We start from the raw sequence: 17,262 nt of genomic DNA on the forward strand, positions 1-17,262 counted from the left end.
TCCTCTCTCTCTCTCTCCCTCTCCCTCTCCTTCTCTCTCTCTATCTCCCTCTCTCTCTCACCGAGTGTCTGTTTCTGCTGCTCCTCTGGGAGTGAAGCTGCAGCTGCGCCTGTGGCTCCCTACAGCAAGCAGTGTGCCTGTGGCCTTCAGCTCACGGCGAGCATACTGTGGACTTTGCTGCCACCTAGTGGTAATCTTATGACCATCACCATCAGGGACACAAGTAGGATACAGTAAAACAGACCTTCTGAAAAATCCAGCTCTAGACCAGCTTTTGTTGGTGGCTGCTTTGAGATGGTCTAAGACGGTCTGTGATGGTCAGTGTGGATGGAAAGTGAAAACATACCCTATGCTGATGAGCTAAGCTGGTTAAACAGGGTGGCGTATGTGTTTTTATTTGGGTTTCATGGACTACCTGGTCTGTTAAGTTGACCAAGCTGGTCATCAAGCTGGCCGTAAAGCTGGTTGACCAGTGTGGTCAATCTGTTTATATTGCAGGACCAGCAATATTTGCCGGTCAACCACTTTAGTTATGCTGTGAAACCATCAAGTACATGCTGGTCAGCCAGCGAAACCATTAAAAAATACTCTCACTGGGCAATTCATTAGAAACACTACACTAACAGCCTCAATTCTTCATGGCATGGAAACACTCCTCTATCATTCTGGTCCTTTCATTTCAACTTCAATGCTGTCAATCTCCTGTCCTACCACATCCCACAAGTGCTCTACTGGACTAAGATCTGGTGACTGGGAGGACCACTGAAGAACACTGAACTCAGTGTCATACCAGATGGTCACTTTGTGACATGGTGCATTATCATCATGTCTTTGGAAGTAGCTGTTGGAAGATAGGTAATTGTGGCCATGAAGGGATGCACATGGTCAGCAACAATACTCAAATAGTCTGTAGCATTTAAGCCATGATTGATTGATATTGACTGGCCCAAAGTGTGCCAAGAGCCTAAACTTGGACTTCCAGAATTTCCAGTGGCGATTACCCATTGACCTATTGAGATTTAGTTCAAGAACAGGCTTAACTCATGTCCTGGAAAGCAACCCACAGAGTTTAGACCCAATATGTTTAGTGTATCAATTTCCAATACAAATATTACATTACAGTTAAAAAGAGAGACATCTTCTCTAATTAAAAGTTGCACAATTCGTGGATGTGAGGACAGATTTTTGACATGATCTAATGCAATCAACCCCAGTTCAGGTGTGAATGTAGATCAAAAGGGTTCATGGAAAATGGATATGATACAGTGGTTTGCTTCAAATACAAAAAAAAAACAACTTAATATTCTTCCTTTCCATGGATAAAGAAAACATACGCTGTATAGGTTGACATAATCATCCCTGATTAAACTGCCTACATGGCAACACCAATGCATTTTCCCACCCCAGCCAAACATTTGTCTAGCTGCCAGCTTTTATTCAAATCGGCTGTTATTTGCATGTGGAGTTTAGTGATCTGTACTTTCTGTACTTACATATAAACCAGTATACATTTATAAGCTACATACGTAAAGCCACGCGTTGCCCCAAGAACAGGTAGGTATTCCGAATCGTGCCGTACTCTATATAGTACTTTAAACCTAAAGTGCAGTGACTGGGCTTAGGGTGGTTCTGGGTTTGAGCTTCTCCCCTGCAAATTCCAGCAGGTCCTAATAGTTCCTCAGAAGCCAGGTGGGAGAGGAGATACCCAGCTGGCTGAAGTAAGCCCACCACCAGGGCTTCTCGGTCCTCTCTTCTCCGTTCTCGTTCAGCTCCCTCTGGCTGTACTGCCCAAACTGGTTGTAGGGGTCGAAGCGCTCGTAGTTGTCCAGCTCAGGGATGTTTAAGTAGTCAAGGTCGGGCTCCACAGGAATTTTCCTTAGCACAAAGTCCACGCGGCCCATCTTCTGCATGTTGTGAGGCAGTCTGATGCGCTTCGATACTTTAGAGTAGCCTGGAGCAGTGGCGCTTACGATGTGGACGCCAGGAATCAGCAGCCGCCAGTAGTCACCATCTTCAGCTGGAGAGAAGGGGACATTTTTTTGCATTACAGTCATTTTCTGCAGCTTTTCGGGATCGGGGAGAGGGGGGGGTGTCATTTTTTTCTCAAAATAATAAAATCTTAATGCTTGGCTGATATGCAAAAGTTTGGGCACCCCTGTCTAAATGTGTTGCATAGTTCATGTAAGTACATATTCTAGAATAGAGATAAGATATAAAGCATCGCTACTGTTCACAGTCTTAATTTAACATTGCAAAAAAACAATGTGTAAAAGTACTGGAACATTAAATGCTTTATATTTTTCAATGTTAATTTCAGTTATTAATGAGGAATTGTGCTTTAAAATGTGCAGAAATATAGAAGTTTTTTTCAGAAAATTTGACCAGGAATGCCCAAACATTTGCATAGGACTGTAGTTTTACAAATCTATTATTAAGGCCTGACTAAGTTTTTTATATGAAAAGTACACCTAATAATCAGTACATGAGCATTACAAATATGGCTATATTTGTTTATTAGAATTCCTTTAAGAGGCCGTAATCAATCCAAATACACATAGTATCTTAGTACTTAGTATTTAAAAAGTCTAAATATAAGCAAATACATAATATAGAGAATACAGATACATAAACATCTAAACCCAACAGCCTCAAACTTCAAACTGGGACATAAAACTGGGCCTGAATATCCTAAATTCACTCTTTCCTTTCCTTTCACATAAATTACCTGTGGTGATATCATGTCGTATCCCTTTAACAGATATGATGGCTCCTTTGATTCCATTCCCGTTACTGTCTTTCACGATGCCCTTTATGCCTCTGTGGACCTGCAAAATCCTTCAGCTCAGTGAACATACTCCAACCAACCTTGTTTCAAAGCTTTGCATTTAAACCATGCAGTTGAACAATGATAACAACTTAGTCAGGCTGGACATTTCCAAAAAATTATAACACTGACAAAAATATAAACAATAGATATAATCTTAAAGTGTTTGTAATTGTTGTAATAATTATGCATTATTGCCATCTAGTGGTGTCAACTGCACTCTACATTGTCCATGAAGAGTTTCTGCTATTAGAGGTATGGGACTGTCCAAATGTCCTACACTACCTTCCTGCAGTCTTTGGATCCAACCCTAATCTACCCAACTAATTACTGCCTTCAGAAGTCCCCGATTGCCTGAATGGGGTGTGCGTGTGTGTGAAGAGGGTGGGAGACCACTAGTCTAGTAGTATTAAGCAAGGCCACTGGAGTTGTGATTAAAGATTTAAGCTTTTTTGCTACTTGACTTCATCAGCTCAAATGAAGGAGGATACTCCCTGGCTTTATGGGAGCATTGCTGTAAGGATCTGATTGCATTTAGTGATGTTACTCAGGATGTTCAATGGATGGTCAGGATGTTAAATGGTCACCACCCCACCTCATCCCAACTAAACGATGGACTACTGATGGAGCACCAACCATCATTCCAGAGAACACAGTTCTTCCACTGCTCCACAGCTCAATGCTGGGGGGGGCTTTATACCTCTCTAGCCCACACCATTAGGCAGCATTGTGCCAATAGGTTCATGTTTAGACCGCTACAGGGACTAGACAAGCTGTGTGTGTAAATTTGCACATCTGTGTCAGTAACGGGTGGAACTTAAAGTAGCTGAAGGCATTCACTAAAAGGGGCATCTGCAAACATTTGGACATGAACAGGCATGTACATTAACATTTAGGCCCCTGTAAATAACCCCATAACACACTAAGGTATTATTCGGTAACTACCGGGATCTCTCTGCAGGCTGGTGGGGCTGTTCTTTGGTAATAGAAGTGTGTGGGTCGCTGGCCATTTAAGAGGTTTAACAACATCATTATTATGTCAGCAAATATGGAAAGGGTCGACTCACAGACTCCATGAAGCTAAGCAGCGCCTCCTTGTTCCTCAGCCACTCTGGGTAGAGCTCCTCTTCTGCAGGGAACTTGTCACAGCCAAGCTCCACTGTCAGCTCCATACAATTGCTATGCAGGTAGTTAAAGTCAGACATACCTAACACAAAAAAGTAGAGAACAAGCACAGAAGCCTTCTTCTTACAAAATGAATTACTTCATTGTATGTATGTTTAATCTTTTTCTTAAAAATAAATTAAAACACATGGTAGTAGTTTGAGGACTGGCCGTCTCCATGTTGGAATGGTAACCAGGTCTCACACTTGAGCCCAATCAAATATGGGCCATGCTTTCTACTGGAGGTAGATAGAGACTGAAATGCAGAGAAAAAGAGAGGAGACCCGGGCTCCAAATGGTCCAGCGTAAAGTACTGCCACTATGATCCGAGGATTGTGGTTTCGAATCCCGGGTCATGCTGCTTGCCATCAAGCTGTTGTATCGAACAGAATGGCCTCTGACCCTGACCCTGGCTTTCTAAACTGATTTTCAAAGAGACAAAATGTGTTGTACTGTACTGGTATAAATAACAATATAGTTAATTAAATTCAATTGAAATAAACTGAACTTAATAAACTATCAAACAGGCTCCAAGAGAAAAAATCTGAAAAAGAAGAAGAAGCAGCTCAGCCTGAGAATCAAACAAGACCTTGAGGGGATTACTGATTACCAGCTAGTCTAGTGTAAAGAAACCAAGCCTAAGCACAGAGCTGTGGAAAATGCTCTGCGTATATAGTGAAGCCACAGGTGACTCAGTTTCCCTCTTGAGAGGCATTGGGGTCGCTGTCTGCCTCCCTCTGGTGGCCAAGCTGGGCCACCCCAGACCAACCATAAGGCGCAATGCTACAAGTACATTAACACGCAAGACTATTATGTGTTTTGGGCGGCTGTGAACTCATGGAACTATGTTGATCACCCCAACACTTTCTGTACCATGTAACTTTACCTCCAGCAAAGCTGTACCACAGAGCTCCATTGATGATGCCTCCTTTGTTGGCAAACGAAGCTCCACATCTGTCTGTGTCGTTGTTGGACATGGTGGCATGAGCGTCTGCATAGGTCCTAGCCAGCTGCTTAAAGATCTACACACAGACAGTCCTTATCATGTATAGTCCCCTTTCATGTGGAAAATATGATGTCTTTATTGTGATTAATTAATTGATTCATTTATTAATTGATTGATTATGTAATTAATTAATTGAAGATGCTTTAATTGGTCATTTGATTTTATAGAAAAGACATAAAGAATTTGTCACAGAGGTGTGTGAGGGTGAGGAACCTCAAAGGCCTTTCTATGGCATCACTCACAGAACCATTTAAGGCATCTTCATTGTTAAGGGTGCAGTTTCATTCACTCCCAGCAGGCCAAACACTAATCTGAACAGCAGTGTCCCCAAAACTGGAAACACATCTTAGAATTCAGACCTGCTCATCAGGTGTGGGAGAAAACATCTTCTCCTCCTCGGGGTGTCTGGAGAAGTCGAAGGGGTATGAGATGACCAGCTCTCCTCCATGCAGACTGGCTGAGATCACGAATGGAATGGCCCTGATCCACTTCATCACAGCATAGGTTTCTGGAGCCACCTAGGAAAAAAATTAGAGAGCCTCAGTCCTGAGAGCCACAACTCTTCAGTACTTCAGCACACCTTACACACGCAAGACAGTTATGAAGCTATGCGAGAGCTGAAAGTACAGAAGACAAAATGTCACCAAGTCATACAGTCATGGCCAAAATTACTGACACCTCTTCTGCAAAGAGTTTTGGCATCAAGTCATATTTGTGTAAAATCCTGTAATATCACTCTACTGCCTCAGTCCACGTGCTTCTCTCACTTCTAATGATGGGTCGGTATCTCTCAGCTCATCAACTGTAGGGGGAGCCATTACGCTCTTATCCAGAGCAACTTACAAGGTTACTTGTATTACAGAGGTGGGCCAATAGTCACCCATACCGGGAATCGAACCGCAGTCTCCCACATGGTTTGGTAGCGGTGTTATCTGTTGCGCTACACCAACCAACCCAGGACCAAGAAATGCCAATTCTCAATAGTACTGATTTAAGTTAACAGTACAGTTTATGTTAAGCTTCTCAAAAACAGGATTTAACGCACTGCCTTTATAAAAGCTGAAATTACTAGGGCTGAAAGTCAACAAGTCAAATCATCAGTCAGAGACCCGTCAGTCGACTGAGATTCCTCATGTCGATCAGTGAAGAAGGTTTTTTTTTTGGTAAAACAGAAAAGGTCTAAAGTATGGAGGCATTTATTGAAGGAGAATCCTTCTGTCCCTCTGTCTGCAAGAATTCTCTGATCAAAACACTGAAATTTGATAATTCACCAATTATCTGGGCTGATTTAATGCAGGCAGTACGTTTATTTACAGGCTATTTTTAAATATAGGTTCTGTTGATCTCTGCTGGACCCATCAGAACACAGGAAAGTATGACCTATTAGCTGTTTCTGTTGTTACTGAAGGAAAGAGACTGAAGATCAAAGTTGGCTCTTTTATCTGAAATGTTAAACATATATACTTGCTGCTGTCTGTCTCAGTATTTCACAAATCCATACGGCAGCCTCACATTATATGTCAGTAATTTAAACAGTTTGCAATCTTTAAAAGCTCAATAATATCTTCCCATATGAACAAATTATGAATGAATAGTCAAATCTTCGTATGGCTTCGTACAGCTAAACCCTCCAAATTTTAAGGGTTCTTCTCCCCCTCAATTCATTAATTTCTAATTCCTACTTGAAGGTTAGGACCTTCACCTTCATCAGCTAAGAGTTCAGCTCAAATGTTCACTACTCTCAGGGTGTTTTCACACCTGCACTTTTTTGTCTGGGTAAATCAGACCCTGGTTTGTTTACATCCTTGGTGTGATTCGTTTGGGCAGGTGTGAATACAGTAATCACATTCAGATGTGGACCAAAACAACCGTACTGAGACCACAGTGGTTGATTTCCTGTAGCCTAACAGCACTGGTCTAAATCAACACACCTTATTCACCCAGTAGGAGTCGGGAATGGGGATGTGGTCACTGCGGAAATGTCTGAAGCGCCGTCGGTTGTAGTAGATGGAGGTCAGGTCAGGGAAGTTGCGGTTCAAGTCGATGTTCTGAGCATTGGCTCTGCCACTGGTCCAGCCATTATAGATATGACCCTAGACATTTCACACCCATTCCAGCAGGAGAAGGTTAGGACAACACTTCATAACGGTTTGAGTGAGTTCTTTTAAACTTATATGAATATTATGACTAGATACCTACCTTCACTGTGTTTTAATAGATTTATGAGTTTGTGCCCAATGCAGGAAGTTCATTATAAACCCAAATAGTATTTTATCTGCACAAATGAAAAATTTCAGAGCAATTTTTGAGTTAACTCAACTTAGTTTAGTCTAAAGTTCCTCTAACTCACATATTTTTACATCTGCATCTCCGTTTGATTAACAATACATACTGAGTTGAGCCTCAATAGTATTAGTTGAGCTGTATGCTGCAGCTGAAACTGATAAAATACTGCGTAAGATGTTTAGTCTGTGGCTCCTCCCCCTCAATCCGATTACTGTTTATCCCCATCTGCAGCTTAGACCTCCCCCTATCATATGGAGGGAGATCTTCCTATTCTCAGACATCTGACCTTAGAGGGCTGTAGTGTTGATTAGATTTAAACCTATGATCTTCTGTACTGTATAAGCAGGTAGTTAGACAGTTGTGCCACTCTAGAGCTGTGTAACCAAGACCTGGAAGGTACATTAACTCAGAACTGTGTTTTAATGTGGCGTAATGTCACAGCTCTGAAGTGGCCCTACGGTCTAACTGCTGCTCGTCAAGTATGAGTAGATCATAAGTTCAATTCCCAGCAAGAGCTCAGAGCTCCATTGTCAAAAAGAAGCCTCCCAGTCTGGGGACTTTACATAATGGGGTGTTCTAACCTGCAGGTGGGGATAAACAGTAAACAGATTTAGGGGGAGGAGCTACAGAGTAAATATCTTACACAGTATTTAATCAGTTTCAGCTGCAGCTCATGTATTGTTGATCAAACTGAGATGCAGAAGTAGAACAGGTGAGTTAGGAGATCATCTGAATAAACTAAGTTGAGTTAACTCAAAAACAATCTCAGATATTGCATCATTTTGGCCTGTTGCCTGGCAAGTTGGCCTGTTTTACAATAAGAAGATGCAGATTCATACAGTATATTTATCATGAACAGCTAGTGTGCCAAGTTGGTTTTGTAAAGTCAGTTTTGTGTGCAATTAGCTAACTTGTCTTCTGTTAACTTCTCATGTGACACAAAACCGCTTAGTGATCAGGACACATCTGTGATCAGCAGTTAAACTGGAAGGAAAGGCTGTGAGTCATTCATAGTGTGTTCATGAGTGCAGTGAGCGTGCAAACAGGCATTACAATGGAGCTGCATCAGTAAAGCTTTGAGGAGCAAGACAGAGACAAGACAGAAGACAATAAAGACAGATCTTGGCAAGAACAGATCAACACGGCTTAGCCCTCTCTTTTCCAAATGTATCTGCCAACGTCAAATTACTGTCATTGTCAATTACTGCACATGCAACATTATCTGTTTTCTTTCCTGTTAGGGTTCTATATATGCAAATCTTCTGCATATAGTTTGCTTAGATACCCTGAATATTTGCATATCTTGCAGAATGATATGCAAATTCTATTGCATATCATGCACGTTAAGATTCATCAGCCAAAATTACTGAGAAGATCGCTGTTATAAGCCCAGTATACAGCCCAGTATCACACTGCCATGTGCTGTCACTTACACCTTGACCTGCATGCCATTCCTGCAAAACTGTGCATTCATACCAACCCATTTAGTTCATATGCTTCAACTGTGCCAGCTCATTAGTCAATTTAGTGGCATTGTCGTATTGTTTGCGTTGTTATTTATGGGACACTGATCCACTTAGATGTTTATGCTTATGTTATTTCTGAAAATTATTAATTATTTGTTCATTTATTGGCCCGAAAGACATATTTACTAAGTTTCTGAATTGGTCTTCACGTGTCTTTACAATGTGTTATGTCCCCGAATCGCCATTTTGGAGGAATTCAGGGAGTGTTTCAGTGAAAGCTACATCCACAACTATGCTTTGCTGAAATTTAACACTGAAACCTAATCGTTTTGCTTTGAAGGCACTAAAACTCAGAAAGAATGCTTAACAGGGACTGTTCTTTGGATAAACTGTGATCCATTAACTGCACCGATCCAAACCTGAAATGCTGCCTCCAACCTTGTACTTGGATATTACCGAGCAATGGTATAAGCGTCTATATAATGGTACACCGTCTTTATGTTCTAAAACTAGGCCATAAAGCCCAAAGACATTTCAGGGATGCAGGATTTGTTTACATTGCAACCGAAGAACTGCGAGAGCACAGTACTACCAGCAACGGTAGCTAGCTGTAATAAATTCACTTGCCTAGAACAATTCACTTGCATTTAGTCTTTCTCCTACAAAAGGCACTAATGATGATACAGTACTAAAGTAAACCAGAAATGTTGTTTGACCCATATAGATGAACAAGAGCGTGTCATCATCATCATGAAACAAAGCGACATCTCACATAGCTCTAAAGTAAACTAAAACCTGGACGTCATGACATTTAAAGGCCAGAGCCCACAAACCAAACATACTAGGACAAAGCCTAACATTGTGATGTTGGCCATTGTTTTACAATGTTCTGAAAGATACCTGTCCCTGGTACATCTTCATTATTAGAAAATTATTTTTACATTTACAAAATTAAATTTACATAGGGTCCTGGTAAAATTCTTATTTTGACGAGGGGCTCTCTATGAGTTTATTGCCATCCAAATTGACCATGTTTTTTTTCCATCTATCTAAAAATGACAGCCTTAATTACCTGCTGTATTTCCCTCAGCGATCATCTGATACTTTCAGATCCGACTACATTCTCCTCTCTGTGTTTTTCCAGGCAGATGTTGCCTCACATTGGGAAAAAGGATGTTTGGCCGCTGCTGCGCACCATATTTAGTCTCTGAGCGCACGTATGTGAGCTCAATCAGTGGGTGTTATAAACTTTCAGAATCGCTAAAGAAGTGTTTATCTTATTCACACGATTTGCACCACCAGCCTTTTAAAGAAAAGGCTAGCTTCACCTCATAGATGGCAAAGCACCACCAATAAGACTAATCCACTCATCCGCATTTCCTCAGAGCAGCGGTTTAGAGTGTATCACTTTTTGGCAATAAGTGAGTGCTCTCCGGTCATGGCTAAATAGTGGAATGGCTAAACAGTGGAATCAATGGAATCTGTTCACTATGGTAACTAGGAAAGCGTGAGCTGAGTTTCAGTGGGTGCAGAGCTGCACGTGGCAACATCTGTTAGAAGTCATGGCCAACTGCCCAAACATCATCAACAACACCAACAAACATGAATTTATTGCGTCAATTTTGACCAAACGTTTCCGAACAAAAGCCATGGCAACCCAACCCAACATTGCTGTTTGTTTTGTCCAGTCGGTGTGCTCTGGCCTTAGCAGTCCTAATAATACCAGATTAACCAGGTCCTGCTGCCCTGCCTGTGTGTGTTATTTAATAGTGTGGCTAATCCAAAACCACACATGGCTTTAATATTAATTAAACTGAAGTTAGCTACAGACAGAAAACCAGCACAACACAATCTTACCAGTTCAGCTTTCAGCATTTCAATAATCTGAGTGACTACAGACGAGTCTTGACCTCATAGAATACCTCCAAAATGGCACTTAACTCAAAACGACCGATTATATGAAAAAGATACTCTGATTCAATAGCCAAGATACTTCCCAAACAGTCAATAAAGCAAAGCTAGGCCCTGCATGCACAACTTCACAGTGAGCACTGTAAGGTTTGAGGAATTAGTGACAATACTGAACCTGCTGCTACAGAGCTGTCAGATTCTACAGTAGAAAACATGTGTTTTGGACAACCTGTTTGAGCTCTACCATCATCCGTGCTGATCATTTCCAGAACAGAGAAAGCCATGGTGAATGAAGTTGAACTGAGGACACTGCTAAGGGTTATATGACAAAGCAGAAATATCTACAGGATACTCATTAGTAAGTTAAAGGTTCCCTTTACCAGTGGTCCACTCTGAATAGCTCAATAGCGAATCTTCTTCTAACCACTTTGTCTGGCTACAGTCTATTAGCTGTAGTGGAAACAGCAAGGGCTGCGTAAATGAATGCTACTTTACTAAATTACTAAGCAGTATCTAATCTGCATTTGCCTTGTAAACAGGCCCCTATGCCCTGAGGACCCGTTCTGGTGCAGGGAGTTGGAGAGCGCGGTCAGTCGGCCGACAGAACGACGGGCAGACGGACACGGGCGGACTCAGAGCCCAGACAACGGGATATTTACTTCCTGGTTGGTGTTTTCAGGGTCGAGGCTGTCAGCTACCTCAGCAGCGGCAAGCTCGTAGCCATCGGGGTTCATGGAGGGGAGCAGGTGGATGCGAGTGTTGTTGATGAGAGTCTGGATGCGTTCGTTGCCCAACAGGTACTCGGAGCACAGGTACTGAGTCAGGTAGATCAGCAGCTGCCTGCCCAACACCTCGTTTCCGTGCATGTTTCCGATCAGCTTAATCTCTGGTTCCACTAGAGGGCAGTGCAGACATGAGAGAAAGGGAGAAAGAGGAACATGGGCTATAATATGTAGCTTAGCATATCTGGATTAGTTCAGGTGAGTAGAAACACAAAAGAAGACACTGAGACAGGTATGGAAGCCAAAACTATATGGACAAAAGTATTGGGACACCTGCTAATTCATTGTGTATTCCAAAGTAAGGGGTATTAAAAGAGTTTGTCCTGCTTTTGTTGGAGTAACTGTCTCTACTGTCCAGGGAAGAAAGCTTTCTACTAGATTTTAGAGGAGCATTGCTGTAAGGATTTGAGTGAGTTCAGTGAGGGTTTACAAGAGCCTTAGTGAGGTCAGGATGTTGGATGATCACCACCCCATCTTATTTCCCGACTCATGCCAAAAGTATTGGATGAAGCACCATCTTTTTTAGAGAACACTGTTCCACTACTTCACAGCTCAATGCTGGTGGGGGTTATACCTCTCTAGTCCACTCCTGAGCATCCTATTCTACTGGCAATACTGAATGTCAGCAATGGGTGCAACGTAAAGTAGCTAAATGCATTCACTAAAAGCGGTGCCTACAAAAGTGGATGCCTCCCTAAAATATTTGGGGAAACATAGACTAGCTTTATTAGCTTTGCAAAAGCAAAGAAGCACATTTCAGACACCAACTGGGTGAATATGATGTGAGTCCACAAGAGGGCAATCATCAGCAATGGAATGGAGAGCAAAGGGCCAGCCACATCTCTGAGGCCAGCCTACCAAAAGTACTGTGGTGTTAAGGTAAGTTAACAGAGGGTTAAAGTGAAACTCACTCATAAGACATGATTCTGATAAAACATGATTGCTCTAGTATATTACTCTTAAAACCGTCATCCAGGCTTTTATTCCTCAACATTGTCACTCAATGTTTTAGCATGAAATATTTGTTTTAATAGCCATTACTGAGTAATGCATTGCATAATAAGTCTTAAGATTAATAGCTAAAGTAAAAGCACTCTGTTCATTCTAAGATACTAAGTAAACTTAGAGCTGGGCAATATCGTATCTATAATAAGTATCGTATCTTTTATGAGTGTATCGTGGATATCGTCAGTACTTACACATTTCATTGCAGACAGTGAACTTAGTCTTATTTAATTTATTTGAGATATGCATATTTTGAGTAAAAATCACAGCACTCACTATGACAAAATGACAAAATATTGCGGTAAATATTTTGTATCGTAAAAAATGTCTATAAATATCATCGATAAAAACACTTCTATATCGTCCAGCTCTAATTAAACCCGACCCTGTAAAACCCATCTTCAGTACTAGCAGCATCCTACTGTAAATACAGCTAATGTCATTAAAATGGGTGGTTGTGCTCACATAGTTCATGTTGTCCAGGATTACTGGAGAACTCGATAACCAGCAGATCCTTGCCCTCCACGCTGCGGCCGATGCTGTAGGTTCGGGAGATGTGGGGACACTTGGCTGCCGTCTTTTTCAGGATGTTGAACATCTGAGCATTAGAGTGGTAGGTGAACTGCAGAATGGTGGACTGACCGCCATCTGAGAGGCTGGAGAAGGCGACATCTTGTCTGGCTGGAGGGACGGGGCATGTTGACGAAAAGTAAAAAAGAAAGAAACTGACAGAGAGGGCAGGAACACGAGCATCCCATAAATACATACATCATCGTCTTCTGGTCCTGTATGCACAGCTAATGAAGACCAAAGGGACTTCTCTGAGGGTCTTTCATTAAACATGGACAAATACTGAGATCACATTTTTCCTTGTTCTGATGGTTGATGATGGTGAACACTACCTGTAGCTGCTGGAATACATCTGCATGATTTTATGCACTGCTCTGCTGCCACTTGATCGACTGATTAGATAATAGCATGAATGAGTAGGTGCACAAGTTTTCCTAATGAAGAGCTTGGTGAGTGTGCACTTCAGACATGCTTAATTAAAGCAATACATATAAACAAAGCACAGTCCCTTTAACATTCATTATCTACACATGTGGCGAAGACCTCAAAACTAGCCTTTATTGTAGTGTGAACCTCTTCATTCACCTTAACTTCAGCCATTACCTCTCAAAGCAGACAGTGGATCATAGCAGCCCTCCTCATCCCCGACAAAGAAGCGATCGCAGTCCAGGAAGTAGGGCCAGGCCATGTTAATGGCCTCAAAGGCATGTGCGCAGTTCTTCTTGACCATCTCACATGAGCTGCGGCACGGCTTCATCAGTGTGTTATCCCGGCAACGAGGTGCCAGGATGGAGCAGCCGAGGAGCCGCAGGTCTGGAGAACACTCGCCATTGAGGAGGCCATGGAGCACGCTCAGCAGCAGATATTCAGCACTGGTCTCCGCCTCCTGGCGGGTCTGCTGGCCCACGATGTTGGGGAACACGGTCTGCTGGTACGGGACATCCTGGCAGTAGCCCAGTACCATTTCTGTACACTGTGCTGAGGACAGGAGACATGACGTAATAATTCTGCAGGATGGATGGGGGTTGGTAAACACTAATTAAGATGAAATAAGAGGGTTGCTATATGAGCAGGGCTCTATGTGGACCTGATCCTTGCACAAGGCTGAGGGCTGGCAGGCATACTTCTAAGCTCCCTTAAACAACAATTTAATGACCCCCGCCTCTGCCGCCTTTTCTATATTACTAACTGTAATCAAAGCCTCAATTAAAAAACCCACACCTTAATTTACTGCTAAAATTCAAACACTGGTGTTTTACATGAAGTCCTTTAACACAGCATTGGGATTTAAAATGGAATGTATCCCATGAAGATCTTACCTGACCGATTTACCTGTCATTCACCCTTAGGCCCATGATCTATCTTATCTGCCTCTCTCTCTCTCTCTTTCTTTCTCTCTGTAGACATGTCACATCTCATTCTGTGATGTTTTTTTTCTGCCTCATGGCTTCCAGGCAAAAAGCCATGACCTCAATTTTAACTCATTCGAGGCTTGCTCACTGAAACCAGTCACTAGTTCTGCTACATTATAACAGTGTCAATAGGGACCAGGCATCATGATTTCTACGATGTTACCATGGTTGGTTTTGTGCCAGTTGACCAGCACACCAAGGATTAAAACACAACATATGCTGGTTTTGTGCCGATTGACCAGCACACCAGGGTTTAAAACATCACATATGCTGGTTTTGTGTCAAATGACCAGCACATCAGGGTTTAAAACACAACATATGTTGGTTTTGTGTCGGTTCACCAGCACATCAGGGTTTAAAACACAACATATGTTGGTTTTGTGCCAGCTCACCAGCACACCAGGGTTTAAAACACAACATATGCTGGTTTTGTGCCAGTTCACCAGCACATCAGGGTTTAAAACACAACATATGCTGGTTTTGTGCCAGTTCAACAGCACACCAGGGTTTAAAACACAACATATGCTGGTTTTGTGTCGAATGACCAGCACACCAGGGTTTAAAACCCTACATATGTTGGTTTTGTGTCGGTTCACCAGCACACCAGGGTTTAAAACACCACATATGTTGGTTTTGTGCCGGCTCACCAGCACACCAGGGTTTAAAACACCACATATGTTGGTTTTGTGCCGGCTCACCAGCACACCAGGGTTTAAAACACCACATATGCTGGTTTTGTGCCAGCTCACCAGCACACCAGGGTTTAAAACCCTACATATGTTGGTTTTGTGTCGGCTCACCAGCACACCAGGGTTTAAAACACCACATACGCTGGTTTTGTGCCATCTCACCAGCACACCAGGGTTTAAAACACCACATACGCTGGTTTTGTGCCAGTTCACCAGCACACCAGGGTTTAAAACACCACATATGCTGGTTTATGCTGGTCTGGTGCTGACTGACCAGCACACCAGGGTTTAAAACACCACATACGCTAGTTAATGTTGGACTGATGTCGGTGCAGTGCTGGGTGACATATCGTGGTGTGTCATGCCAAAGCCTTGTATCTCCATTTTATACTCTTATTTCACCTTCTAAAATAACTGACAGTTGTTGTTTAAATTGTGTCACAATTTATTGATGAGTAGACCAATACAAAAACTCCACAAATACTTGGAATACAACATTTTACATTGACTGACATCAAAACTTAAGAAGGTTCATTCCTTATTTATCTTAACTTCTTAAGTAAAGTTTAAAATTGTAGAGATATGAGGTTTTAGTATGACAGTCATGATATTGTCGCTGCCCAAAACAACTTTACAGGAGAAGAAGAAAACCTTAAGTTTTAATGGAAGTCAATGTAAAAAGTTTTTCTTCCGAGTCATTTCGGAGCATTTCTATTGGTCCATTCATCCAGAATTATTTACACAGAGTACAGAGCAGCTACATGCTTGCTTCAAAAGCTGGTTAAACCAACAACAGACAAAAATGAAGACACATGTTTTTCGTCATTGGACAGCAGCAATATGGTGTTTTTGCTGATGACCAGCCATGATGGTGTAAGCTTTTTTTTAGCAGGGTAATACAGCCTTCGTATTTAGCTTTCCACAATTACCTGTGAACCTACACTGGTCTTCTGGGTTGTCAGATCTAATAATGGCAGATCTAGGAAAGAAACAAGCTTGTCTTGGGAACTGTTTCGCATCTTTGCTCTGTTTGTGTGCAGAAGAGGGTCTGTTTGTAATCATTTTGTGCAACAGTGTGCTGTGAGTAACCTTTGGACGTCTGATTCCTATCACCACCACTGTAAACAATGAAAGCTGACGTCTGATTCTCAAGGTTTCTCTGTAATGGAGCAATTTACATCCAACCTCTCAGATTAACACCTGAATAAGATATATTTCCTAAATGAGTGGAAATCTCATTTAACTGTGATGAACCTTCATTTTGATAAAAGTTATGGAACAGTATTTTGCTTACGTCTGTCTTCCAGTGGCCTCTGGCATCTTCCTACAACACAATGCAATACAACCAACATTACTGTAAGTGAAATGTGTAAAATGTGTTCAGATACTGACCCCTAGTTGGCGTTGTAGCAAACAGTTTTTAACAGTTTACAACCTTTTCATTAACTTGGTTGCCCACAAAAAGTAACTTTCCGTTAGCAACATTTCCCAGTTTGGCTGAAGGAAGTTACTGGTGAAAGTTTTACTGGTTTACAAGAAGATACAATATCTTAGACCAAACAACGAGCACAAACAGGAGCTGTGAGCTAAACATGGTCACAGACCGGCATTTATTCATTTCTTAGGTTTAACGTTTGCCTCAAATAGTCCTAATTACACCCCAAAAAAGAAACCACCTCACAGTATCCAGTACCCCCTCCGGACACTGGCTAAATCAACGCAAACTGAAAGCCTAAAAGCTGACCAATACGCACAGCTAATCCCTTGACCTACAGGGTCCATTCAAGCCCAGTTTTACCCAAACCTGCTGCTCCAAAGTTGGGGGCATTGCTATTTTCAAGCGTCATGCCTCCACTGAAAGGACATCCACCAAAGAAAGGCTACAAAGTTCCTTCTACATCACCTAAGGTTTGGTCTCCAGGTTCGCACGGCGGTGGGGCGCAGAAACACGCAGCCAGGAGGCTCAAAAGCGCCGCGGCTTTCAGCATTGTGGAGCCCGAGTGATGTGGCACGCTGTGGGCTTGAGGACGAGCGATCTGCTCGGAGATGATAAAGGCTGGAGCCCGGAGCTTCTCCACGAAGCCCGATGCAAGAGAAACTCCCGGCTGTAATTTGAGAGCCTGGCTGCTACAGTCGCCCTGCTGTGA

The 17,262-nt window shown here is 42.3% G+C and overlaps 1 protein-coding gene across 1 annotated transcript; it reads right to left on the reverse strand.

The window, feature by feature from the left end:
• Window positions 1-1,068: 1,068 nt before the first annotated feature.
• cpz (carboxypeptidase Z) lies at window positions 1,069-17,262 on the reverse strand. Its single transcript, XM_072678506.1, has 11 exons — window positions 17,019-17,262; window positions 16,410-16,439; window positions 13,618-13,992; window positions 12,910-13,125; window positions 11,317-11,552; window positions 6,926-7,087; window positions 5,354-5,512; window positions 4,875-5,010; window positions 3,892-4,031; window positions 2,726-2,825; window positions 1,069-2,017 (listed from the first exon to the last, which is right to left on the reverse strand). Exons 1-11 carry the CDS (start codon window positions 17,101-17,103, stop codon window positions 1,668-1,670), a joined length of 1,989 nt encoding a protein of 662 aa, XP_072534607.1. The 5' UTR covers window positions 17,104-17,262; the 3' UTR covers window positions 1,069-1,667.

Source organism: Salminus brasiliensis, chromosome 4 (genome assembly GCF_030463535.1).
Source record: "Salminus brasiliensis chromosome 4, fSalBra1.hap2, whole genome shotgun sequence".
Taxonomy (NCBI): domain Eukaryota; kingdom Metazoa; phylum Chordata; class Actinopteri; order Characiformes; family Bryconidae; genus Salminus; species Salminus brasiliensis.